Source organism: Orbilia oligospora, assembly GCF_000225545.1.
Source record: "Orbilia oligospora ATCC 24927 unplaced genomic scaffold scaffold00079, whole genome shotgun sequence".
Taxonomy (NCBI): domain Eukaryota; kingdom Fungi; phylum Ascomycota; class Orbiliomycetes; order Orbiliales; family Orbiliaceae; genus Orbilia; species Orbilia oligospora.
The window spans coordinates 681,105-707,689 of NW_011645636.1; the positions used below are offsets into that span (position 1 = coordinate 681,105).

At 45.2% G+C, this 26,585-nt stretch overlaps 8 protein-coding genes across 8 annotated transcripts; 5 read left to right on the plus strand and 3 right to left on the minus strand.

Annotated features, from left to right (window-relative positions):
* Positions 1-127: 127 nt before the first annotated feature.
* Positions 128-3,070, plus strand: AOL_s00079g233 (uncharacterized protein; the record flags this gene model as incomplete). The annotated part of the gene is made up of 1 exon (XM_011124108.1): positions 128-3,070. The coding sequence occupies one exon, from the start codon at positions 128-130 to the stop codon at positions 3,068-3,070; it is 2,943 nt and encodes a 980-aa protein (XP_011122410.1).
* Positions 3,071-5,938: 2,868 nt separating this feature from the next.
* On the plus strand, positions 5,939-7,012 carry AOL_s00079g234 (uncharacterized protein; the record flags this gene model as incomplete). Its single annotated transcript, XM_011124109.1, has 2 exons — positions 5,939-6,735; positions 6,820-7,012. 2 exons carry the CDS (start codon positions 5,939-5,941, stop codon positions 7,010-7,012), a joined length of 990 nt encoding a protein of 329 aa, XP_011122411.1.
* Positions 7,013-11,316: 4,304 nt separating this feature from the next.
* Positions 11,317-12,234, plus strand: AOL_s00079g235 (uncharacterized protein; the record flags this gene model as incomplete). Its single annotated transcript, XM_011124110.1, has 2 exons — positions 11,317-12,117; positions 12,217-12,234. 2 exons carry the CDS (start codon positions 11,317-11,319, stop codon positions 12,232-12,234), a joined length of 819 nt encoding a protein of 272 aa, XP_011122412.1.
* Positions 12,235-12,949: 715 nt separating this feature from the next.
* AOL_s00079g236 (uncharacterized protein) lies at positions 12,950-14,928 on the minus strand (the record flags this gene model as incomplete). Its single annotated transcript, XM_011124111.1, has 5 exons — positions 12,950-13,636; positions 13,703-14,477; positions 14,540-14,666; positions 14,744-14,780; positions 14,842-14,928. The coding sequence occupies 5 exons, from the start codon at positions 14,926-14,928 to the stop codon at positions 12,950-12,952; spliced, it is 1,713 nt and encodes a 570-aa protein (XP_011122413.1).
* A 1,479-nt stretch (positions 14,929-16,407) lies between these two features.
* AOL_s00079g237 (uncharacterized protein) lies at positions 16,408-17,864 on the plus strand (the record flags this gene model as incomplete). Its single annotated transcript, XM_011124112.1, has 2 exons — positions 16,408-16,760; positions 16,832-17,864. The coding sequence occupies 2 exons, from the start codon at positions 16,408-16,410 to the stop codon at positions 17,862-17,864; spliced, it is 1,386 nt and encodes a 461-aa protein (XP_011122414.1).
* Positions 17,865-18,811: 947 nt separating this feature from the next.
* AOL_s00079g238 (uncharacterized protein) lies at positions 18,812-22,289 on the plus strand (the record flags this gene model as incomplete). Its single annotated transcript, XM_011124113.1, has 5 exons — positions 18,812-19,045; positions 19,151-19,416; positions 19,485-20,098; positions 20,183-21,228; positions 21,321-22,289. 5 exons carry the CDS (start codon positions 18,812-18,814, stop codon positions 22,287-22,289), a joined length of 3,129 nt encoding a protein of 1,042 aa, XP_011122415.1.
* A 523-nt stretch (positions 22,290-22,812) lies between these two features.
* On the minus strand, positions 22,813-23,592 carry AOL_s00079g239 (uncharacterized protein; the record flags this gene model as incomplete). The annotated part of the gene is made up of 1 exon (XM_011124114.1): positions 22,813-23,592. One exon carries the CDS (start codon positions 23,590-23,592, stop codon positions 22,813-22,815), a length of 780 nt encoding a protein of 259 aa, XP_011122416.1.
* Positions 23,593-24,338: 746 nt separating this feature from the next.
* On the minus strand, positions 24,339-26,268 carry AOL_s00079g240 (uncharacterized protein; the record flags this gene model as incomplete). The annotated part of the gene is made up of 5 exons (XM_011124115.1): positions 24,339-24,601; positions 24,663-24,805; positions 24,866-25,122; positions 25,174-26,098; positions 26,177-26,268. 5 exons carry the CDS (start codon positions 26,266-26,268, stop codon positions 24,339-24,341), a joined length of 1,680 nt encoding a protein of 559 aa, XP_011122417.1.
* Between the last annotated feature and the right edge of the window lie 317 nt (positions 26,269-26,585).

Consider the following 26,585-nt stretch of genomic DNA (forward strand, 5'->3'; position numbering starts at 1 on the left):
GCAACAACTTTCTCCACAAAACACAACCGTTCTATACTACACAACCCCTCCACCATACCATACCATACTTTCCCATGCAGGCAATATAATTTAAGCGTCAAAAAAAGAGAGAGAAAAAGGCGTGACGATGTCGACCGCACGCCGATTGACACCTCAATCGATATGTCTATTCTGTCGACTTTCCTCCCGCCTTTCAAAGCAGAATAATCCACGTGTTTTGCACCATCGAGCGACGGCGGTGGTGGGGGGGTTAACGAATCCTTCCAGAAACACCACTACACCACTACAAGTTACCTACCGTCGATGTTTCTCCACTACTCGGGGTAGATTACAATCCTCCACCACAGCTACTACCACGAACGGAACATCAACAGAACAACCCCAAAAAGAAAAATCAACAATAGAAAACGAAGGAACAATCTCCCCATCATCATCACTACCATACATCAAATCCTTGCGAATAAAATGGCAGGACACTCTACCTGCTGGATTACTCTCATCATCAGACCAACGGCTTTGGACTACCCTCTATGGAGAACCGAAGCGATTGTGGAATGCTGATGAAACGGTGGAGATCGAGGGGTTAATGTCTGATGGAATGTTATTTGAAGAAGCGGTGTTGGTTGTTGATGGGGTTAATGCTGTTAGAAGTGGGGGGGAAGGAGAGGAAGGTGGGTATATGGTTGAAAATGGGGTTGTGAGTTATTATGGTCCTGTTGATGAGGAGGGGAGACCGTTGAAAAAGGGGGAGGAAGGGGAGGAAGAGGTGGTGATGGAGGGGAAGGAGGGAAAGGAGGGAGGGGTTGTGGAGGGGGTAAAGGAAGAAGGCGGGAAGGAAGGGAAAATTGGGACGGAGTTTATACCGCCGACGTCGTTTAAAGATCCGATTGAAGAAGCGAAAGTTCAAGCATTACTTGATGCTCGTGCTGCAGCTGCCGAGATCACAAATGAGCTTGATACGCTATATTCTAAAGAAAAGGGAGAAGAAGGGGAAGAATACGTCCGAACACATCCGTTAACCCTTCGAGGACGGTTTGCGACTCACCCGTCTACAGTATTTGTTCCGAAATCGTTACAAAATACTACGGTTTCATTATTGAAGGATACGAAACTGGAGCATTTACGTGAACGAGCGTTTCTGTATAACCCTCCGTCTATTAGAGCACCCACTGGTGCGGGCACGATTAAGGGAATCGCAAAGGGTGGGAAAAGTGGGTATCATCCCAATCTTAGTCCTGAGACTCATAGGGGGGATAGATTGGATGCGGCGGTTTGGTTGGGAATTGTTATGCCGGAGGTTTATTCTGTTAATTTGGGGGTTGCGACGGAAGTTAGGAGACGGCTTGGTGGGGAATGGGCAAAGGGTGTTAAGAAGGTTTTGGATGTTGGAGGTGGTGGAGCTGGAATTTTGGCTTGGGGGGATATCGTGAAGGCTCAGAATATGGCGGAGGAGGAGAGACGGTTACACGAGAATTCTTCATCAGAAGATTCCTCGATGGAGAGATTTGAAGGGGATGAGATTGTTTCTAGTGGAGAGGCGGATGGGACTTGGGATTGGGGTCATGGAGTCGAGGGTATTAAAGCCGCTAGTTTGGATGAAGATTTCAAGTTTGAGGCGACGGTTGTGACGGCTTCTCCGCATGTTAGGAATCTTGCGTCGAAGGTATTGGCCAATACGACTTTCTTGCCTCGAGTGCCGTATTTTTCGGCGGCTTATGGGAATGTTAAATGGGACGATTCCGGGCTATCACAGTTCTCGAAAGCTAGCAAGGGAGCAACTGATGTTGATGAAGACATCGGCGAAATAACCTGGCAAGATGAACCATCATCGTCGTCGTCGTCACAATCTCCATCCCAAGAAACAGAAGACAAAAAACAACCCCCCATAAACCCGAAACGTAGCTACGACCTCATCTTCGCAAGCTACACCCTCGAACACATCAAAAAAGAAAACCTCTTCAAACACCACATCGACAATCTCTGGCAACTCCTCACCCCCGGCGGCGTCCTCTGCCTCGTCGAACTAGGAAACATCGACGGTTTCAACAACATAGCTAGCGCAAGGCAACGACTACTTCGAAAATGGATAAAATCCCCCTTATCAGAGAAAAAGAAAGACCCCTCCCAAGATGGTTCAGAAGAATTCGACGATATCTCCGCTCCCATCGAAGAAGATGTTCTAGGATTAGGACAGGTAACACCAAAACTTACCGCAAAGGAAGTCGCAAATTCCACGTTAGCGGAAAAACTCGAAGACGGAATGATCATTGCCCCTTGTACCAACCACAACGAATGTCCAATGCACACCAATCAACGAACAATCTTCAAATCCAACGACATCTGCAAATTCCCCCAAAAATACCAACGAACCATTATAGCCCAAAGAGTAGTCTCCGGGTATACCGACCATACAAACGCATTCTTTAGTTACATCTCCGTCCGTCGAGGTATCAAAAAGGATGAATCACTGGCTGTGGATCAAAGAGTTGCGAAACGTCGAAGGGAAGTTTCGGAAATGGAAGCAATAACAAGGAAACCGAAGTTATTACCCATGGAAGTTGATAAAATTAATCAAGAGTATTCGGAAGATCAGAAGAGGGGGTATATGCACCTCCAACCGCGACTGATTTTACCACCGATTAAGGGAGATCATCACGTTACTCTCGATGTTTGTACAGCTCATGGAGATTTGGAGAGGTGGATTGTTCCTAATAGTTTTAGTAAGAAGGCTTATACTGATGCTAGAAAAGCCAGATGGGGGGATTTATGGGTTTGGGGGGCGAAGACTAAGGTTGTTAGGGAGAGTAAGAAGGTTGTTATTGAAAGAGAAAGGGAAGGGAGGAAAGAGAGGGCGGAGAGGGAAGGGGAGAAGAGTGTTGTTTCTGTTGGGAAGAGTAAGAAGAAGGATGGGAGGAAAGGATGGGATAATGCTAGGAAGGTGGAGTTACCCAAGGCGGGCAAGTTTGCGGGGAAGAAGATTAATAGAGTGCCGTTTAAGAAGTTGGCGAAGAGTGTGGAGGGGTATACGAGGGAGAAAGGGAGGATGGGGAAGGAGCAGGATGTTGAGTGAGTGAGTGAGTGAGCTGAGCGAGCTGAGTGAGTAGGAGTGAGTGCAGTAGAGTGTAAGATAGCTGTATATACTTGCTTAAGTACTTAACTTGATACTTTGGGGGGTTATATTTGGGTATAAGGTATCTTTTGGGGAGGTGTATATAGGATCTCTGCTTGGAATTGTATAACGGAGGGATACAGGACTCCCCTTTTGAGAACAAAGCTAAACGTTTTTGAATTTGAGAATTGTAGATGTTCGTGGTGTTGGGAATTTCGCGTTGGTGTCACTCGAATATTCAGTATTATTAGGTACTTAGTTACTGACATTCATTGCATTGGTAAAAAGTAGCATTGGGTTTGCGAGATATGTTCATTGGGTTCGGTAAGATATACAAATAGCTAATAGTTAATAGATGAAATAAGAATTCTCGAAATTCGGAAATGAAATGCACATCTAGCTATAGCTCAACTGACTGTTCAGACGAGCCTCCTCAAGAGACTCCAGGATGACCAATAAACCAAAAACCACAGCACCCCCCATAACCCCCACCAAAAACCCCCAAAGGACCGACCACAATATGTAATAAACCGACCATCCAAACACCACCAAGAATACCCAAAGGTAGGCTAACACGACAGGTAACGCGAGAACACTAACCACCAAAACATCCAAACCATTTTGTTTCCCGAGTAATCTTAAGCCATACCCTACATTTTTGCAAAAACTATCGCAGTCAATGAGGTTGGTAGGCTTGTAAGCTAGGTAAATGGAGAAGCCGAAGAATTGGAAGGCTGCGAGGGGTTTAAATCTGGGTTCGGAAGTGCTGGTGGCGCTGGTGACGCTAGATGTCCGGCGGCTCCCTTGTGTATAGAGTAGACCTGATGCCATGGGGTCTAAGAACAGGAGTGGCTCTATAAATATTATGGTGGGTACGAGTAGTATGCAATTGTTCAATGTAAATATCTATCTAGATATTTGCGTGTCAATCTAAATATAAGATATATAATTCATCTTAGTAAAATACGTATGCCTCTGGGAATGAGACCAATATATATTGAAATTGGTTAATCGAGGAATTCGAACGGAGATGGTTAAATTGGAGCTCAACTTCATAGGCCTCCTGTTGGATTCAATCTCTAGGGATTCTTAATACCTGCTTAACTACCGGGCATCGCATGGCAGGAGGCGGGCGGGCGGGCGCGGGCTGGTTTACGAGAAAAGAGCTGAGTGGAGTCGGAACCACGTAAGGACTAGTATTTTAACGCCAACCCGCGGCCCAGAGCGAAAATCTTTGTAAATTTAACGTTTGATTAAAATCGAGGTTTACTGGTATCGATATTTGATTAATCGCGATCGATTTGTAGACTTAGAAATTTAAGTGAACCTCGCGGGGAATATTAAATAAAACTCGATACCTCCCTAGCTGACAAGCTAACTTAATGTCACTCCCCCCCCTCTGTATAGCTATATCTACATATTTATAGATCCTTAAAGCTGATACGTTACTCCATAGTTAACTTGTACAAAACAAAACTTCAGGCAACATTTGTTATCGATGATGCGACACGCGAATCCCAATGCATGCAATTCATTGGTTAATGTCAAACTGACGGGATTCTAGACGCATATTGTATTGGTGCGAACGGGTTGGCAGGGATCTTTGGGCGGAGATATCCGGTTTTCAATTTTCGTTTTTGATCGTAAGATACTCAACATTTTGTGTATGGGGATTTATATATATTCATATTACTAAGTTTATAGTGTAGTTACTGAAGAGATTAATCAAATCGTGCACATTTCGAATATATATATCTTCACGCAGAGGGTGTTCCAAGGTTCTGATTCCTAGGCCAGCCTCTCACGAGTTAGTGATAATGCATTTGTGTTGAAAGAGTAAAATACCACAGCTAGCTCGAAATGAGAGATACTTGTGGATCGGTTTGAGGCTTTATAATTACTTAACATTGGCGCGGCTGATACTTCAGTATTAACCAATTGGCGATATTATACCATCGTTTAAACAATTTAGGTAGATATGGGGCCCCAACGTTCTTGGTAGCTACATGTGGAGCCATGGACTATATATATACCTAACATGATTTCTCTCGCGCTCGATTACTGTCGGCATCTTTAAGTAGTATAGGGCAAGATGTCGAAATTCCAGCGCTGCAGCCGCAGGCTAAATCTCAAGTCGTCATGCAGGGGAACGGTCCGTCTCTCCGGGATATTTCCCCACAGTTGTTGCACATAAACCAAACTTTACATCTTTTAACGACACACTAACCGAGGTTTAGAAGTTGTGAATATATGATCCATTTCTATATATGTAGAGTCAAAATCTAAGGAGACGAAAAGTTAGAGCTAGCTTTAAGCTTAATCGGGCCGGGTGGACGCCTTTCCTACTCCACTTTCGAATTCCTAGACGGTCGATCCGTGGTTAGTGGTTATTCGCTATTACCCCAGAATCCTGTTCCTGGTCGGAGTATACTAATTTTCCACAAATCGCAAGCGATCCAGATATATTGGGATGTTAATAGACGCAGTACAGATGTTCGGATCGAGTCGCTCCCTGGCTTGGAGGCGGTTTATTGTCCGGTTTCGTTTTTAACCGGGCGGATTGAGCGGTCGAAGTTTCTCCAGATTAGACATGATGGAGAGGGCATTGCGTACATGAAGATGAGAATTTAAGGCTTGAAAGAAAGAAAGAAAGAAGGCACAGTGTTGACGTTAAATATACGAGCCAGCATAGTGAGAAGCTATGGAATGGCCGTTCAAGGTGCATTGCCTATAAGAAGTCATGGACCCGCTCATTGTTTCTGATATTCCTCAACTCTGAATTCATGAAGTTGCACAGAGAGTCTAAATAACAAGCACGACATCAGCAGAATGTTTGGCTTAAAGTTTCTGTCCACAGCAGCCACCTGGCTTGCATTCTCCCTCTCCATAGTTGATGCCCGCAACTTCCAGAATCCTCTCAAGAACCCCAATGGATCCGATCCTTTCATCGTCTATACTGGTGGGTACTACCACCTTCTAACGACAACTTGGACGAATATCCAAGTCACCCGTGCTACCACCTTAGCTGGTCTCAAAACTGCCTCTCCAACTACAATCTGGACCGACAGTACTGCCTCCCGCTCCGGTAACTTCTGGGCTCCAGAAGTCCATTGGCTTGATAATAGATGGTATTTATACTACACCGCTGGCACGCAAGAATGCTGTGGCGGTCAGCGCATGCATGTCCTCGAAGGTGGAACCAACATCCTTGATAGATATACTTACAAACGGGCTCTCGAATCTGGTATCTGGGGAATCGATGGATCGATCCTTAGATTCCCAGATGCATACTACCTCGTCTGGTCCCGCTTTTCACCAGCGGGGAGGCAGTCGATGTATATTGCTAAAATGAGTAATCCGTATACCATTCAAACACCATATTTACTCTCGGAACCCACAAATTCATGGGAAATTGTCGGAGGCGCGGTTAACGAAGGTCCTGCGGCTTTGTATGGCGGTGGGAAGACTATGATTGTGTTTTCGGCTTCGTATTGTTGGACGAGTAGTTATCAACTTGGATTGTTAACGTACAAGGGTAGTGGTGATCCATTGCAGGCGAGCAGTTGGACGAAGAAGGGGCCTGTATTCCAGGGCGCTAATGGGAATTACGGAGCCGGACATAATGGGTAAGCCAATATATTTTTACAATAACACTTCCAGGCGATTATGGGAAGGTAGTCTCTAACATTACTATGCAAAAAAAAATATAGATTCTTCACAAGTCCTGATGGCAAAGAAACCTGGAACGTCTATCATGCCACTGGTAACTCCAACGGCGCATGTGATGGTAACCGATATACCATGGCTCAAAAGGTCAACTGGAATTCTGATGGCACACCGAACTTTGGGTCTCCGCCACCATTGTCACAGACGATTACGGGTCCTTCGGGAGAGCCAGCATAAACGAAACTCCTGGTTAGGTTCGGAAGGGGGTTATCTTTCCGATAGGGTTTTTTGAGCGTTGGATGTCTTATCGGAAGGATTAGTTGTTTTTGGCCTGTGATAGTGATAGGCGACATATGTCATATCGGGCTTATGTGATGTGACCTTCTTACATGTTGCCAGATTATTCCCTTACTACGTAGCCTTCAGCTTGCGATTAATCTTCAATTCATTGCAAATAAGTATCCATCTGGTCGTATCACAGTGTCATTCAATTGTATATACCTCATACGATGCGTACCTTAAACCGACTTGTCGAAACGTTAGGCACTAGCTCGACTTAAAACTATAAGACTGGGGGGCAATTTCAATTGATCAATCGATCCCTATAATCCTAAAGAAAGAATAATACAAGTATCTACTCCATTCGCTCGATTTTTTAGCTCTCATTACCAAAACGTCATTATGAGGGAGAATTCGCAAGCTCGGTCATGAAGCTAACCTGATGAGCACTGGGAAGCTTCTAAAAATGTGTGTTGCTGTTGCAAGTGGATCCATGGGATGTCAATATCGAAGAACCAACATTGCATTTGTCCCGTGCGTGATGTATGTAGCATGTAGCCCGTGGCTAGGCTGTACGTACAGAGCTGCACAGTGCCGCATTGACCTCCCTTCAAGAACGTTGTATGCATAAGTCCCGTATGCAACATGTAGCCAGGGAAAATCGAGGTCAATCGTATCGGGTGGGGAGTTCCGTGAGACCAATTGCATTGTGAACCGAATTGACAATCGGGGCACCCGAGCACTCAGCTTAGGATCTTGGAAAGCTAAAGCGGGCCGGTTAACAAAGTGCAATTGCAAGCTCGAATCGAATGCTGAACAAATCGAAAAGAAAAAAAGGCCCCCCAGCTAAATTCCTACCCACTAGCCAAATCTAAAGAGCTAAGACCCGCATACGTATAATACGTATATCCGTTACAAGTAAGACGCACGGAACAAGGAATCCCCTCGAAAATCGTGATCTCTGTTGATATTCGCTTTTTCGACCCGCTTTTAGCTTCGCTACCAGCCCTTAGACAGGTGTGTTAAACCCTTGTTAACTGCTTAGTTGGTGTTGGCTTTCCTTACGATAAGGCTGCCTGTGCCGTTTGCGTAGATATTTCCCTAGCTCGACTAGGTCTAGGAGGCTTGGGTAAGTTAACCAGTTGGCAAAAGAAGCCCATAGGATTTCAATGTCGCCAATGCCCAAAAGCGAACGAGAATGCTTCCGAGACCTCGTATACTATCTTATATCACTATCACGATTTGGAGAGCTCTAGATCTAGCCCCTTGGAAACCCCCACTTGCAACTGAGTCTTCTTGTACTTCAGAATCCAACCGTTTTCGACGAAAACGACGCTTCGACTTCCCTAATGGCGTATGTAGATGCCCTTGTTCGTAGCTCGTAAAAATAACAGATCAGATAGAGAATGGTATATTTTTACACATGTGGAGAATCCTATTGTTGGACTTGATACTATATCGCCAAACAATTAATTTCACAAAAGGAAAAGAAGAAAAAATATATACCCAAAATATCAATGCATAAACTGAGATTCGCTCTGCACTGGTAATCTTCTCTACTGGGATTAGCCACTATCTCTGTGCCGTATTGATAACATGCGACAATATCAACGTGGGTCGGGATGGCTTGAGGTTTTGAGGGAAAGGTGTGGCTCGTTGTTTCATACCTGCTTGATTTTCATGTTGAGAGATTTCGGGTCACGGAATTTAACATTTCGGCATCTTGATTTTCGTAGCCGGTGTCTTGATTCATCTATCCCAAGGCTTGTTCCATTGACTTCGAAGTCTCAAGAATCCTATTTTAAATTCCCCCCTCCAAGAACAAAATAACTAAAAGGCCCCCCAAGGCTAGTTGATTACGCAATTGATTGTAGGATATGGATCCATATGGTATTCCATGATTAATGATTTTATTTTGTGTCTTATTTGCGAACAGTCGGAGGAATTCAAACATTAATTAGGGTAAGCGGAATACCAAGCCAACTCCTCAATATATATTATAAATTCAATTAATAATTGTGAGTTGTAGTATGTTATTCAGATCATTTTCAGCAGGTTAGAGTCAAGAAGAATTCGAAAGAGTACTGTCTCAAATACTTTTTTTTGGTGGCTGAGAAAATTTTATATGCGTCGAGTAAGTGTAAGTCGAACCATGGCCTAGATCCTTTAGTCTGATTGGCTAGCTTGCATGTTTGTGCCTTGGATCATGGAGGGGCAACCTTTCTCACCCCTCGCAGTCTCGAGACAAAGATACTTCATGAAAGGTAGAATGGCGCTAGGAACAAGGGAATCGCCAATACCTACTCCGCCCTGCTACTGACTGTTTCGACGGGTTCGGTTTCGGTTGCATACCAACTTACCAATTACTCGTGGAGACCACTCGACATCAATGACCGGAATTTACCACATTCCTTGCTCCAGGGGGACTCTGAATTCATGAAATAATACCTAAGTACTTAGATACTTAACGTATAACAGATGGTCTTTTATTGCATCATGCAATTACATGCAACTGATTGGCATTTCGCAAGAGTAAAGAAGGCCGTTGAAAATACCGTATCCCAGAAAAAGAGTATGGCTCCTGCGTACCAGTACATCTCGCTTTCCCTTGTCGCATGCAATTGCAGACTTGTAAGACTTCCAACAGATTTGTATAAGTACAGCCTTATACGCTGTTTATACAGCCGTGGGAGATGTACTGTTTCTTATACGAACTAAATCCAACCAACCAAAAGCCCTAGCAAACAAAAAACTTGACCGTTTTGATGCATGCCGAAAGAGTACAGTGCATTGCATATATGCGCCGTTTCGACGTCTTGGGCGCACGGTAGTTGCAACTCCAGCATCGACTTGGAAGGGGGAAGAAAATCGCGAAATTGATATTGACTACCACACCATTCAGCGATAAACCTGGCTCGACTTTCCGTTCAAAAACGGGCCCGCATAGAGCCGGGTTGTTTGTAGTAGCTTATCGTAGACACCCGCGAGAGACATTTTGAAGGAGTCATTCTAGGGCCACATTGTACCGAATTGTTTTTTCCCTTCCCCCTCTGGCTTAGATACGGTTGCGGAAAACTTCACAACTTGCAAGGTACTCACTGAATCCATAGCATTATTTTGGCGGTGAATTCCTTCGGCTTGGACCTCTGATAAAGAAAAAGTTTTGAGGTTGAAACGAGGCACGGCTTCGATTACGGTACCAAAATATTAGCCCCTCCAAGTCGTTGATAACAAATCACTCGACTTGCCTGTTCTTCACAATCAACAGAACCAAGCGGCTCGGCTTCAAAGTGTATCTTACACCCCACTATCTTAGAAAGCGAAACCAAAAGGAACTTAAACTTCCAGCGGCTTGCGTACTTGCGGCTTGCGTGGTTTTCTACTTTTGCCTCGCCTTATACACAGGATCAAGGACAGAAGTTAATTGACGGGCCAGGGCACAAGGATAACCCATCGACGCCAGAAAAGTCCCGCTTCATCTTCTTCGCTCAAAGTCCAAACGGATGGGCGGAAGATTCTCGGTTTTCGGCCTGAAGTCCATCTAGTTTCGATCGATATAGATTGTAACTTTTACCTAATACCGGCTCTTCTGCCTTCCAACATTTTGAACACTAGAAGAACTTTCTTGACAGTCTCTTCAGTTGCAAGGACCCACACGAACCAATCGCCGGGAAGGAGCGACCAACGGTAACCGAAAACAAGGTGTGAAGGCAAAAAACCCACCGAAAGGTTTTGGGTCCGCGCTTTGATACCGTTTTGTTGCCCGTCAAGCCTTGGCTCTCAAGGGGGACGAATATAATTGCTCCCCTTGGATCGCTGTTTATCATTTCAAGAAATCTTTAATTTGGCCCCAATCTCCTAAATATTAAATCCACCGTCTTTTGCATTTTTCTTCCCCATACTTAGACCATATTTCTTTCAGATACCGCAGGAAACGGCCATCATCGATGCCAATCGGAGGAGTTTTGGTGGTATTCTTTATACTTACGGGCCGTCAACCAGACCGATCAACAATTTGACTTCGACATTCCAATCAAGAAAGTCGCACAGACTCGCGACGTCTTCCCTGTCGAACTCTAACCACCTGCCGCACGTTTCCAACCACACGCAACGCAGCGCAGAGATCCCCCAATTCGGACTCTTCGACGTCAACGGATATCAAGCTTTCTGTGAAGAAAGTTAATATTTATATCCATACATCGATCGGTTGCCTCAACCTCATATCTCTTGATCAACTTGTTACTTGAGATAGAGGAATAACCATGGCTTCCCTCTTCTCGCAGTCCGTCACCGCAGCCTCGAATTTCTACAGCACCGCCATGTCTTCTCTCAATACAATTCCAACTCTCCTCCCAGCTGCTCCGGCAAGTCCAATAGACTTCTCACTCTATACCAGCCAGATATTTAACTCTCAACTTCCATTTTCCTTTGGCCTCGTACAATCTATCTCCTTAAATTTTCCGCCGATAACAATCCCACTACCTCTACAAAATCTTACGTTCTGGCAGATCGCCAATATTGTCTTCTTCATATTCACCGTCGGTGTTCTATCATGGATGCTAGACTCACACCATTCAGACGATGACGACGAATTGACCATAAAATCAAAAGCGTCTACTACGCCTCCTCCAATTGTCATTCCAAACACTGTAGAAATCCTAACCCCGCCCCCACCAAGAGCCCGTCGACAAACTCTAGAAACGATCGCTACATTTGTTAACTTCGAGGATATACAACGCTCTGCACGACGACGAAGGAGTCTACGTTCTCCTCTACCTTGCTCGTTATTCAATTCTCCAATTGATAATTCTCCCACTACTCCTACTACTTCTTCTTCTGTATTAAGCAGCACAACCATAAGCCCTCTACCAACTTCTCCAACTTCAACGGCAGATGCACATGGGCAGTTGATTTCTACACCGTTAGGGAAAGGGAAAAGTTTACTTCGCAAGGCATCGGAGAATTCAAGTTGTCGGAATAGGAATAGAAGAAGATATAGCTTCCAAGATGAAGTCGTAAGGCGAGGGTTGGAGGTTGTTGCGGATTATGATAGAAATGGGATAGTGAGTACTGAGGAGGCTGATCAAAGGCGAAGCGGGAGTTGGAGAACAGGACTACTATTGGGATTGAGGATACCCGTTGGATGGACTATGAAGTAGTAGAAATTCACAAATGTTTAAGTTCTTTTGTACAATTTTTTTTTTTGTTGATTTCTTGGATTTTGGTGTCATGGTGTCGAATGAGTATTGGAAATGCGGGACATGTTAAGGTGGTGTATGGTTTCTTTTTTGTCTTGTGAACTTTCATGGCGTTACTTCTTGAGTTTTATTGTCATTTCTTTTGTGGACAGTCTATTTCATTATCAACTTTCTATTCAATTCACAAAGTCGTTTGATCGGCTTCTCTTTAACTATCACAATTTCTATTCGCTCTCTTTTTGGATGGTTTCCTTGATCCCGAACACTGCCCTTATTCCATTCACAAAAAAAAAAAAAAAAAGTCTAGAGCAGCCTTTGATAAAATCAATGGACTTAAACAAAAGCGTGTTATATATATAGGTCTATTTAGGATCATTTACAATGAAATCGAGAATTCCATCTATACAAAACACTTCGGAACCGGCGATGCAAATATTTTTTTATCGTTAACTTCTATATCATGAATTCAAGCTATGTAGACGGACGCCACCCTCCTCTAGTTACCCTATTTATTTTGGTAGACAAAAAAGAGCAACTCCATGTATATTTCCAATGAGATCAAGGGAAAGTAAATAAAATAGACACACAGAAGTATAGAAGAAGAAGAAGACGAAGAAGCACATCCGAGAAATATGGAACCCCAATCCCTCTTCATCCACCATGGTCTCTGGAAGTCATATCCACGATTGAAACTTATTTACTGCGCCCGTCCGGGAACAGTACCTCTGATACCACCCTTACCACCAACAACTCTCGCTGTGATAGTCAATGTAAGATCACCTGCAACGTTCAACATAACTTCAACCTTCTGTCCCTTCTTCACATCCTTCAATAGGGCTTCAGCGATGACCTTCTCGACCTCTGTGACTCGCTTGATAACCTTTTCTTCCTCTTCCTCTTCATCATCATCGTCGTCATCTTCATCATCCTCATCAGCGGCCTTCTCCTTAACCTCCTTTGGAGGGGTAACATCGACACTTTCTTTCTTCGCCTCAACAACACGGATCAAAACGTCTCCTCCAACATTTGTTCCGACAAAGGTAGCGGTTCTTCGTGCGGGAACAGCCGTCTCAGCGTCAAGGAAGACATAAACCTTGTCCTCGGCTTTGCCCTCGTCACCTTCCGGGGAATGGATGACCACACCAATGGGCTTGGCAAGGTGAGGGGTGACGGTGACAGCGGGGTGTGTAGACTGTTCGATATCCTCTGCCTCAAATTCAGCGATCAAGGATGCTTGAATGGCTGCGCCACGGGCGCTGAGTTCCGAGGGGTTCAAGGCATTTGGATTAGTGGCAGGTGCCTGAACGGCTGTGGTGGATGGGAAGAGTTGTTGGATTCTGGAGGCGATCTTGGGGGTGTGGGAACTACCACCGGCAAGGATAACCTTCGAACCAAAGTTAGTTTTATAAAATTTTTTTTCTTATATTGGGATTTCCGTCGCGGATAATACCTCGTTGATATCCGACAAATCCATGCCGGCCTTCTTAACCACACTCTCAACCAATCCAACGATCTGATCAACCAATTTCTTGGACAATAGATCGAATCTTAACCTATTGACTGTCGAATGGAAATCGAAGCCACCTGCCAAACTTTCGATGCTGATTTGAGCAGAAGTTGACAAGCTCAATGTCTTCTTGGTAGCCTCGCATTCAAGTCTCAATTTTGCCAAGGAACGTTCATTCTCACGAGGATCAGTCTTGTGTTTCTTGATGAACTCCTTGCTGAAGTGGTCAACTAGAGCATCATCGAATTGACGGCCACCGAGTTCGTAGTCATGCTGGGTAGCAAGAAGAGTGAACATTCCACCGCGAGAAGCAATAACAGCGGCATCAGTACGAGTACCACCGATATCAAGGACAAGGACAGTCTTATCAGCTGGATGCGAGGTTTCTTCACGAGCAGTATAAGCAAGGAGAGAAGCCACCGGCTCCTGGATAACTTGAAGGACCTCGAGTCCAGATGCCTTCGAAGCCTCAGCAAGGAGTCTCCGTTGTGCCTCCGAGAAATCTGTAGGAACAGTAATTACACAACCATCGATTTTCTTTCCAAGGAAATCGGAAGCGGACTCTTGGAGACGCTTGATATGGCGGGTGGTAATCTCGGAAACAGTGAGTGTGGATGGCTCGGCATCAGTCTTTTCTTCAACCAAAAATGCGACGCCGGTTTCGTGCTGGATTGGGTGGGCAGAAGAATGGGCATTTGTAGGATCAATATCGGCGAAACTATGGCAAAGCAGTCAATACAAATGCATTTTATCCGACTGCCAATGGTAATCATGACATACGATTTCCCTAGGAAGTCTCTGAAGTATGCGATCGTGTTCTTTGGATTCCTGATCAAGTGCGACTTCGCCTGGGCACCATGGTACTCCTCGTCTCCAACGTAAGACAATGCCGATGGAATTTGACGATCTAAAGTTGTAGTAACCTCGTTAGACAATCGATATCCTTCGACCGAAAAATACAATGGATGTATATGATAATCATACCTCCTTCTTCGTTGGCAATGACTTCAGCTTTTCCATCCTATCAGACCAATTCAATTAGCAAATTTTTCGAAAAACGTTTTAGACTTAGATCTACCTACAGGTGAGGTAAAGGCGATAGAGCTGTTAGAATTGCCAAAGGCTATACCGATAACGGTCTTTTGCTGTGGTTCTTCAGAGTCCGACATTGTGGTCGAGGTATAGAAATTCAGCTAAATGCTGCTATAGAATCGATTCTTAGGCCACCGAAGTAGGTATTCGAGAGAGCTTAGGTAAAATGGTTATCGTAGGATATCGGACCGTTTCGAACGAAGGATACCGTGGGGTGGATGTTGAAGGTTGGAATTGAAGATTCGTGAGAGCACCACAGTTCTTTCCACATAAATTTCTTTAACTTTTTTTCTTCGCCAACCAAACGGCCAGGTATTGCGGCGCACCGCCACAGTCATGGAGGGGTCTTGACTAGCCACTTTGTACTAGCCACATATAGTTGGGGCCATAATGCAACATGCGCAACCCAAACCTCGATCCAGCTGACTCTAAGCTCGATCCCGCACCCATCCAACTACGATCTCCAAAAACAAGGTATTTTGTCGTTACCCCTAGTCGACACTCAACTTTTTACACAGTGTCTTGTTCATAGATCTTCGGCGGCATATTTTCAAGCCGACGGTTGAGTCACCACTTCATCTGGGAATAGTTGGCTCATATATGCTTTACTTTCTCATTTAAACTAAATAAATGGTTGGTTATGTTAGCATATGTTAACATGCTTCATGCTAGCAGCTATGCAGAGATCGATTCATAGTACCGTGATACCGGGCGATTAGCCTCGAGACGTCTAGCAGTAGTCGTTGCAGTTACTTGAGAATCTCTATTCCCAGTAATGTCACATACTCTTTGTAGGCTAAGCAAAGTAGGGCAGGGGTATGCAGTACTCACTAGCTACCCCCTAGAAATTGTTTACTTTTGATAGACAACTAATCAAAGCCTTCTCTTCATATCTTATATTCTTAGATTCTGATCGTCTATGTGGAGAATGCATGGCACGAGCCGTAGTAAAAGTATGTTTATATCTAAGCTGCAGCCCTATGCATGTGCAGCCCTGTCGAGGAAAAAACAAACAAAATACCTACTTGTCATCAAGATATACAGGTATTAGGGTCAGATCGGTATAGCAAATATCATATCCTTGGGTAGGTCGTTTGACAGCGCCCACGAGAGTGTCCAAGGAGGCACATGACTATTGGCGAAGCTGGAGAAATCGTGGTCAGAAAATAACACATGACAACACGAACTGATCTCGATGACTAGTGACTAGATATTCGCTATACTAAAATAACTAAACAGCAAAACCCTTTCAAATAATTATATCTAAAAAAAATAATAGTAATCATTTCGCTTATCTAGTAAGGATTCAAAGCCTAGTGGGAGTTTTGTATTAGAGGCTATGGAGGCTTGTGCCAATAATTCTAAGCTGCCTACCGCAGCTGAGAATCCCTGGTGATATATGTCAACAATACCACGACCACAAGCCGCACGCACCCTTTACAGATATCCAAAATAAATACTGAGTATAGACCCCATACTTTCCCTCTTCAGAAAGAAACCCTCATTGTCACTCTCCGACGCATACTTAAGGCTCCTTAGCCCTATTACCCGAAAAAATGGCAGCCTGGATGAAAGATCCCTATTGGAACCTTGACTTATCGACAACATCATCATCAACTTCACCAGCCCCAGTGGCCACATCCGCAGCTTCCAACTCACCCGACATCCCACTCTCGACTATTGTCTACAGAACGCTTAACCCGGACGGGAATTCGGTACAATCGAAAGCTAGTTCAAGCTTCAGCCCTATGATTCTGCGTCTTCGACAACAGATTGAAGAAATACTTTCAAAAACACCCAAGCTCGATATATCATTCATTACTGCCCCAGCTTATAAATTCATCTGGGTAGCATCTGCTATCCTTACAGCTTACATCGCTATTGAGATTACTGTTGCTCTATATAAAAGGTTTGTACCAGTTCTGCTAGTTTTCAAATTAGAGCACAGAGTTGTCAAAAATTTAACTTATGCTCCTTCAGCTACACGATGGCCAGCTCCACCACGTCAGGCGGCCCAACAGGGCCTGTTATTCCTATCGACCCCACACAGCCACTTCCAGCGCCGGTCCCAACTATCCCAGACCAACCCGCCCCACCAAATAAACGAAGCAATCAGAATTCTAAGAAGCGGGATGTCCGCATTAAACTTTTCAGCGAGATCCTAACGGGATACCTGACGATTATACTCTCAGTATCCGTCCTTCTGGGCGATAGCATCGTCCTTAAGTTCTTGATGACCGGATTGACGGGGTTTGTTGCATTGGTTGCACTAGTGCTTCCTGACCAAGCCGAGTGGGGTCCACAACTATACAATTTTCAGGAAGGCGGGTTTGAAATGCAGGAGCTTCCAGTTATTACAACTACTTCCGCTGAAGGCGATGAAGAATACATTTTTGAGAGGGAATTGGAAGGGAAGGAAGGGTTGACGAAAAGGGCCGGGACTAAGGTCAGAGAGATGAGGGACAAAGTGGTTGAGAGACTTCAAGAAGCTGGCTCAGCTACTAAGAAGGAAGCTTTAAGTGTTTCTCAGAAAGTTGCAGAGGGAATCCAAGAGGCTCGCTCTGCCACCGAGAAGGAGGCTTTGAACGTATCACAGAAGGTCAAAGAAATCATCAATTCAGTCAAAGGCGACAACTTCGAGGATATAAACTCTGGAGAGACGTCCGAAGAAGAGCAATTTATTCTAGGGAGCCAAGGTATTGGAAGCCCAGATGAAGATTTGAAGTCACAACTTAGCAGCGTCATGGCACCAATCCAGGACGTTTTGGACACTAACAGCTCAATCGTAAGGGCTTCAAGAAAAGTAGAAGAATGGCTTTTGAAGGGTGGAGACTCATTCGGATCGGATGTTGATGAGCAGGCGGAATTCGTTAATCGAGAATCCCGCGAACAGGCTGAATCGTATCCACACTCTGGAGCTTCACTTGCCCCGCCCACGCCAGATGCACCCTCGCCTCAGGCAACTAGGCCTTGCAGTGGAAATTTTGGGCGAGGATCTTTGAGATTGAGATAGTTTTGATGGACTTTTTTTCTCCCTTTCTTTTTCTTCTTTTTCGGGTTTATTTCTGCATGCATATGCATATATATGCCTTAACGCGCGTAACGCAATATCTCACGTCGTGGTACAGTTTTAAAGCTAAGGGCTGGACTTCTTGTTATTTTCATTCTACAGTTACTACAAGGCGTTCGGAGTTTTTATTAGTATATCCCTCTATCGATCGCTATAGTTTCATTTGCATCAGGGAAACACAGTATCAATTTGTACTTGCTTTAACTATACCTAGGCCTATAATTCGAAGGGCTTAAATAAATGCCTATTGATATTAATTTACTAGCTAAGGCCGGTTAGACAGAGCGGTCAGGTGCTACAGGTCTATCACTCTACGTTATCATACGCCGTGTCACCTAATATTTAAAATTTAAAAAATGATTGTAAACTCCATCCCTATAGGCCTACGCTTAGGTTCATTGCGAAGGAAAAGAGGCAAAAGGTCTCGAGCTCAAGGCCTAGGGTCAAGGCTGCTTGGCACCGCATAATAGGAAATCGTTACTCCAAATAAGGCAGTTGCCTAATCCGGAAACAGATATAAAGAATTAATTCTGCGTCTTGGCATGAAACATTGGTATTTGCAATTACCTAATGCGACCACCCAACCTGGTCAACACGACAACAGATCGGGGCATCTACGACAATAAAACGGACTTCACGACATCAAACCGGGTTTTCCACGACATTGATCCGGGTGGGCAACGCATTCTTTAATTCGCTTTACGTAAAGTTTGGGGGCTTTTAGACACAGCAAATTTCTATTTTCTCGGCACTACAGGAGGCAAGTCTATAAAAGCCTGCTTCCCCATCCATTTGCAACTAGAACAATTTGGAAATTTCATCATCTCGTCATTTATTTCATCACCTTTAGACTTAATAGTAATATACTCACATAGAAGAACACTACCATAATGTCCCTAAAGGAAATTCCAGCTGGCCAATCTGCGCCAAACCTTCAGCGTCCGGCTCACGCAATAGATCATGCCAAGGTCGTTGCCGAAACCGGCGCCAACGCCATCGACGGGCTGACTTCAGCCGAAGCAGCCGAACGACTTCAACGACATGGACGCAACGTCCTCGACAACACTGGCGGTGTTCAGTCTCTCGAAATCCTGATTCGTCAGGTCGCAAATCCAATGAACCTTGTAACTAACCAATCAGGATCATAAATCCCCCAATTACCCTAAAATCAAGAAACATGAGCATCGAGGGACTCACTGAGCTGTTCCCGGCTTTCCGTCTTCTTTTAGGTACTTCTTCTGGCTATGGCTGCTTCATTTGGCATCAGAGCTTGGATAGAAGGCGGTGTCGTCTCTGCGGTCATATTCTTAAATATCGTGATCGGTTTCTTCCAGGAATACCGCGCTGAATCGATTCTCGACTCCCTCAAGAGTCTGAGTTTCCCTACTGCCGTGATAATCCGTGATGGAAAAACCGTGACCGTGCCCACAGCTGACGTTGTCGTTGGCGATATTGTGGAAATGAAAATGGGAGACACCGTGCCCGCAGATGTACGGTATGTATTGATTCTTCTCTAAAAATACTCTTTATGGTGCTTGGAAACTGACGCGTGTGAGGTCCCAGATTGATTGAAGCCGTGAACTTTGAAACAGATGAAGCTCTACTTACTGGTGAATCTTTGCCTGTCCGAAAGGACGCCGATGAAGTTTATGATGTTGATACGGGAGCTGGTGATCGCCTTAATGTGGCGTATAGCTCTACGACCATAACTAAAGGAAGAGCCAAGGGTGTCGTCTATGCTATCGGAATGAAAACAGAAATTGGCCTTATTGCTGCAAGCCTCCAGCAAAAGCGGGTTTCCAGAACTGCCCAACGCCTTGGTGACAATGAAAAGAGGCCGCATAAGATTGCCAAAGCATGGGGCTCAATTGCCCTCGATTCGATTAAAGCCTTCTTCGGTCTTAATGTCGGAACCCCACTGCAACAAAGAATGGCTAGGCTCGCAATATTCTTATTTGGAACAGCTATCTTATGCACAATTATTGTTCTTGCTGCCAATAAGTTTAAGTCAAGCCAAGAAGTCATCATCTATGCAGTTGCGACGGGATTGTCTATGATTCCTGCAAGCTTGCTGGTAGTTCTTACAATTACCTTAGCAGCGGGAACAAACCAAATGGCAAAGAGGCATGTTATCGTTAGGAACCCTAAAAGTTTAGAGGCTCTCGGGGCTGTTACAGGTAAAGATCCTTCCTTGATACAGCATAATTTCTTTGTAGCCTCTTTGTGGGTCGTCCTGCAACTAAGACTAACATCTGCTTTAGACATTTGCTCTGATAAGACAGGAACTCTCACTCAAGGTAAAATGGTGGCAAGAAATGCATGGATTCCGTCTATCGGAACTTATTCCGTAGACACAGGTAGTGAACCATTCAATCCTCAGCTCGGAACCGTGTACTTGAGCCAGGGAACCCCAGACTCTTTGGCATTGAACAACTCGGGTCTTGGAGACGTCGAAGATGCTGGAACCAGCACTGAGAGAAATGCCCAACTTGGAAAATTCCTCGATGTAGCCTCCCTAGCAAACCTCGCAGAGGTTCATCAAAATGAAGAAAGCAAATGGGTTGCCCGTGGGGATCCAACGGAAATCGCTATCCAGGTTTTTGCATCCCGCTTCGGTTGGAACAGAAATACGCTTCTAGGGTCGGGCTGGAGACACGTAGCGGAATTCCCATTTGACTCCGGCGTCAAGAAGATGTCTGTCGTGTTTGCAAATAAGGATGGTGAGAGTTACGTTTTCACGAAAGGCGCTGTTGAGAAAATCGTTGCCTCCAGCACCACAGTCCATCTCAACAAGGAAGGGGTCATTTCGATGACAGACGACCTCCGAAATGAAATTCTCAAGAATATGGAAGCTCTCGCCGGCATGGGACTTCGAGTTTTAGCGCTTGCTAGCAAGAGATATCACGAAGAGATCATCCCTTCCCAAGAAAGAAGAGATGAAATTGAAAGCCAGCTCGAATTTCAAGGTCTCATTGGCTTGTATGACCCTCCGCGTCCAGAATCCAAGGGCTCAGTTGAACAATGCCACAAAGCCGGAGTTACTGTCCATATGGTAACCGGCGACCACCCAAAAACTGCGAGAGCAATTGCCGAAGAGGTTGGAATCCTACCGTCAGCCTCTGAAGTGGCTCTGCTAAGTCGAGATGTATCCGATTCGCTTGTCATGACGGCCACTCATTTCGATGGGTTGACTGATGAACAGATCGATGCTTTACCCGCACTTCCACTCGTGGTAGCTAGGTGTGCACCGAGTACGAAGGTCAGAATGATCGAGGCTTTGCATCGACGCGGAAAGTTTTGTGCAATGGTAAGCTTACACTCCCTCAACGTTTCTCTTCCATTCTATGATTCCCTTTCAAGGCAGATACATGGACCTAACACGATTTCAATCCAATATAGACAGGTGATGGGGTCAACGATTCCCCTTCTCTTAAGCACGCCGATGTCGGAATCGCCATGGGGCAGTCGGGTTCAGATGTAGCCAAAGCTGCATCTGATATTGTCCTTACAGATGACAACTTCGCCAGTATCTTGAATGCGGTCGAGGAGGGACGCCGAATGTTCGATAACATTCAGAAAGTCCTCTGCCACTTGCTAGCACAGAATTTGGCGCAGGCAGTAACTCTGTTGATTGGCCTTGTGTTCAAAGACGCATCCGGGACCTCTGTGTTTCCCATAGCCCCCGTTGAAATAATGTGGATTATCACCGTCACAGGTGGTACACCGGACATGGGGCTTGGCTTTGAGAAAGCTGCGCCCGATATCTTAACCCGCCCGCCGGTTGGCCAACAAGGAATCTTCTCACTTGAAATAATCATCGATATGATCGTCTACGGTGTTTGGATTGGGGCTCTTTGTCTCTCATCCTTCACCCTGGTACTTTACGGATTCAACAAGAATGATGAAAACCCGCTTGGCTTCAATTGCAACAACGAATACACACCTCAATGCGACGCTGTCTTCCGCGCCCGAGCAACTTGTTTTGTTTGCCTGATGTGGTTTTTGCTCTTCCTCGCATGGGAGCTTGTCGATTTGCGCCGCAGTTTCTTCTACTTGCATGCTTCAGATGTCGCTGCTGGAGAGCAAGTAAAAAAGCGAAAGGTTTTTACTCAATGGGCTGTGGATATCTGGGGGAATCGGTTCTTGTTCTGGGCTGTTATCGTCGGGTTTTTCTCAGTGTTTCCAGTACTCTATATCCCGGTTGTTAATACTCGAGTGTTTAAGCACAAGGGGATTACTTGGGAGTGGGGAATCGCTTTTGTAGCCTTCTTCCTGTTCTTTGCGGGTGTCGAGGCCTGGAAGTGGTTGAAAAGAGCATGGTTTAGGAGGCAGGCAGCAAGGCAGCGTAATGCTGCAGGGAGCGCTTGAGAATGGCACCATACGGAACAAGACTTGGAATCTATACCCCAGAGCCTCAGGGCTCAAATTTTGGATTAAGAACCAGTATACAAGATTGGGGTTAGAGAAAGCCCTTTGTTCCGATCCCACCAGCCCACTTCGAGAATCAACGAAAAACATCTGTCTAGAAAACTGAATTTCTTTAACTTTCATATGGAAAGATCCTAGGATTGTCTTATAATAAACTCTTAGTTAGAGCTTTAAGCTTGCTGTTTATATTGAAATCATTGACTCCAGCCTACCTCTCATTTACTTTCACTCAGGAATTAAGATACACGAAAGCAATTTCAGTTTCCATTACAAATCGATTAAGTTTAGGTAGTAGTAGAGCCCCAAGACTCGTAATCAAGATGATATATCTCAGCCAAGTGGTATAATTCAATTAAAAAATCTCTAATCTCGTCTCTATTCATCGAATAAGTAAGCCCGGCCTTCAACTCCACTGCCATAATTTCGTTCTGTATTCCCGCAAACATCGATAGCAACCTGAGGCTCAGGCTATATTATCATCCCCACCGTCTAGTTCTTCGGGTGGTTGAAACCTCCCACCCCCCACCAACGGCTTCACAAAGTAAAAAAACAACCGTAATCCCATAATCGCATCACCAAGTTCTGGATCTTTCCCATGAGTCATAAAATTCCACTTCACAACGCCAGCTTCACCAGCCGGGAGCCCGTTCACCGGCCGTCCCAACTCCGATTCCTGCCCCAACCCCAACGGCTCTTCTTGATCAGGTCCATATAACCACGTTGCAAACCTCTGTAACAGTTCTTTGCAAGTTATGACACCACCGACTATATCCTCCGCAACAAGCTTCAATCTTGGAAGCTCATCGGGTAAGCAACATGGACATTCGAGTCCGACATCATCGTCTGCTCCATTATGGTCTACGGCTATTAGCTTAATATAGGGACATGGGGGTGATGTAAGTGGGACATCGTATTCAGGTCTATTTGATAATTCGGTTATTTTTTGGATGTAGTATTTGCGTAATGAGATGGTGGATACTCCGACTGAAGGATCGATTGAGGATTTGGTAATGGCGTTTAGGGACTCGATTATATTGTTCCAAAAGGCGTTGTTGAGGTAGTAGTAGTTGTCCATAGGATCTGCTCCATCGTCGTCATTATAGTCCTCGACGTCATCGTCAGAGTTTGAGGAGATGTCGGTGTTTGTAGCGTCTTCATTATCGGAGTTAGCATCGAAGGTGTCGTTGGAAGGTTGTGTGGGGGTCGGACTACGGGAGAGAGCATTGGCGGATTCGGTGGCCATCTTGGATGGCAGATGTAGGCCCTCGGCTCTACACAATCGAAGGTATCAAGGAAAGAGGCCAAAGCCTTGTCAGAGAATGCAGTGTTCGTTCTGCAGAGTGTATCGATATCAATCGATCTGAATTGATACAAAAGCGGGAGGATATTGCGTTGGATGTGGTATTTTGAGACGAGTAGTTCGCGGAGAGCGGTGAGGGGAAGACGGTGGGGTGTTCGAAAGCTGGCGAGGATGTCTACGCTAATATTTATACTTGGCTCGCTGGTCAGATCTTACATAATTCTGATTCCGTTACTGAAAACTACCTTCCCTGAGTGAATCATACTTGAGAATCACAGAATCATCGGCTATCGCGGCGTATGGCGCTGCATGTGGCAACGATACGACGCGGGCGAGATTTTCAGGCCGCCTAAGGTCGCCTAGCTTATAAGATTATGCATCCTTGATTAATTGTAAGGCTGACGGGATTATAACCTAATCTGTACCTAATCTATGCTATGGCTCGGTGGGTTCAGTAGGCACCAGCTTCACCATCTTTATCATATTTGATCGTCGAGAATATTGATCATGCACGAATGGTTATGAAACTTTGTTGACTAGTAATGCCTAAGGTGAGATCTAAGGATTGATTTATGCAAAGCTATCTACAGAATCCTCGTCCATATAAGGTCCATCACTGTACTAGTCTAGACTCTGGTTAGATACTTCCAAATCTAAGTTATGTCAATTTAGTCCTCCAAGTAAAATATTTACGGCCTCAACCTCTGTGGGTCACGGGGGAATGCGCTGCCTCGTCTGATGTTTCCAAGTCCTAACCAGAGGAAAACGACTCTCTCGAGACCGATACCGCCACCAGCGTGTGGTGGGGCACCATATTTGAAGGCATCGACGTAGTCGACAAGACCAGGGCTGGTCGGGTCGACCCCTAGATTCTTCATCCGCTCTGCCAATAGTCCAGAGTCGTGAACACGCTGGGCACCGGACAAAATTTCCTGACCACGCATGAAGAAGTCTATCATAGGATTTAGATACCGTCAAATTATACAGAAAGGGTATTAGATGGGGTGATTTACCATAAGAGTTTGAGTAGTTGGGATCACTAGGATCGGGCATGGTGTAGAAAGGTCGAACACTCAATGGGAACTTATCGAGAATATAGAAGTCGGTATCGTACTTCTCAAGAACCAGTTGCCCAAGGAATTTCTCGTTTTCGGTGCTAAAAAACCAAGTAAGTCATTGGTGTTCAGAATGATGAATGGTGGGGTTCAAGATTTACCTTAAGTCTTCAAGTGGTTCAACCTCGCGGCCAGCCTCTTGGAGCATTTTGATGCCCTCAGCGAATGTCAATACGAGAGGTTTGCCGTCCTTTGGAATTTTGAATTCTTCGACTGGATATTGCTTCCTAACGGTAGCGATCTCCTCGGCGAATCTCTCCTTCAATCCATTGAAGATAAAGATAAGCATCTCTCCAATGAGTTCCATGACTTCGTGGTAGTGTTCCTCGAATGCCATTTCCAGATCGAGACCGGTGAACTACTCTCAATTAGTAAATCTTTGAAACGAAGCGAACGGGTGGGGTTATACCTCTGTCATATGACGAGGCGTATTGCTATCCTCGGCTCTGAAAACAGGTGCAATTTCGAAAACCCTCTCAAAGTCACCAGCAATAAGCATCTGCTTATACAACTGGGGGCTCTGTGCGAGGTACGCCTTCCTATTGAAATAAGTAACCTCGAAGACGTTGGCGCCACCTTCACTAGGAGCACCGAGAAGCTTAGGGGTATGAACTTCCACAAACCCACGGGCGGACAAGAATTCCTTGAAAAGCCCGCATACACCACTCGATACTCTGAAGATGGCTTGGTTTGTAACAGTTCGGAAATCAATTACTCTGTTGTCGAGCTTGGTAGCTAGAGAGGTGATTGGAAGGCCGAGTTTCTGGGCTTCTTCTTCTGATCTGGAAGCATCCTCGATCTGAATGGGTAATGGTCCAGCTTCCGAGATTATGAATAATTTAGAGATATGAATCTCAACATCTTGGACAGTAGTCGACTTGATTGGTTCGTAGGGTTTTGCGACGACACCATGGACAAGGACAATTGACTCTAAACTGATAGAAGAGGCCCATTTGACCATCTGTTTCGAAACACTACCATCGGCCTGGACTGACAACAGGGCCTGGATAGTCTGGTGCTGCTGTCTCAATTCCAAGAAGGTCATCTTGTTACCCTGTGCACGGGCATTGTGGACCCTAGCTCGGAACAGAACTTGCTTGCCCTCATCACCCGCATTAAGGCCACCGAAAGCAATTCTGGCAGCACCGGTACGTTCAGTAGAACGGTTTAACGGGAGCTTCCCGTAGTTTTCTGAGGCAGTGTCGACATTGGCGGCTTCACGTGCAGCTTTAGCGGCAGCTTCTTGCTCTGCTCGTTTCGCAGCCTTTTCCGCCTTTTCCTTATCCTTTTGGAGCTTCTTCAAAGCATTCTTCGAAAGAGGTTTACCGTCCTCGCTGTCCACGAGCAGGCGTAGGTGTTAGCGGAATACTTGTTAAATACCGGAAACCATGGTGGGGTAGTGGGGCAAGTACCCGAGTGGGACATCCTCTTGAACAGCAAGTTTTTCAACACCAGCCTCGAGGGGCTGCTCTGGAGCCTTTGACGAAGATGCTTCGGACGACATTGTGAGATATACTGTAGTGGTAATAATAACCTCCAATTGGGTCTTCTATCGGAGGTGGAAGAGATGATGTTTGGCTGGTGGGATGTGTTGGTGAGTCAAAAATTGTCTATGACGGCAAGCTGCTGTCTTTGATCGCATCGCGCTTGGCGGCTATGCAAATGACCAGGCCGGATCAAGGCCTAATTGACAATAATAAATCTACCCTATGGAGAACAAATTTTCTTTCGTAGTAACAGCTTTCAGGCTTTTGGTACAAAAACGATCGAATTCTATAATTACAGGGTGTATGTACAATGTGATATCAATATCGCAGTTGC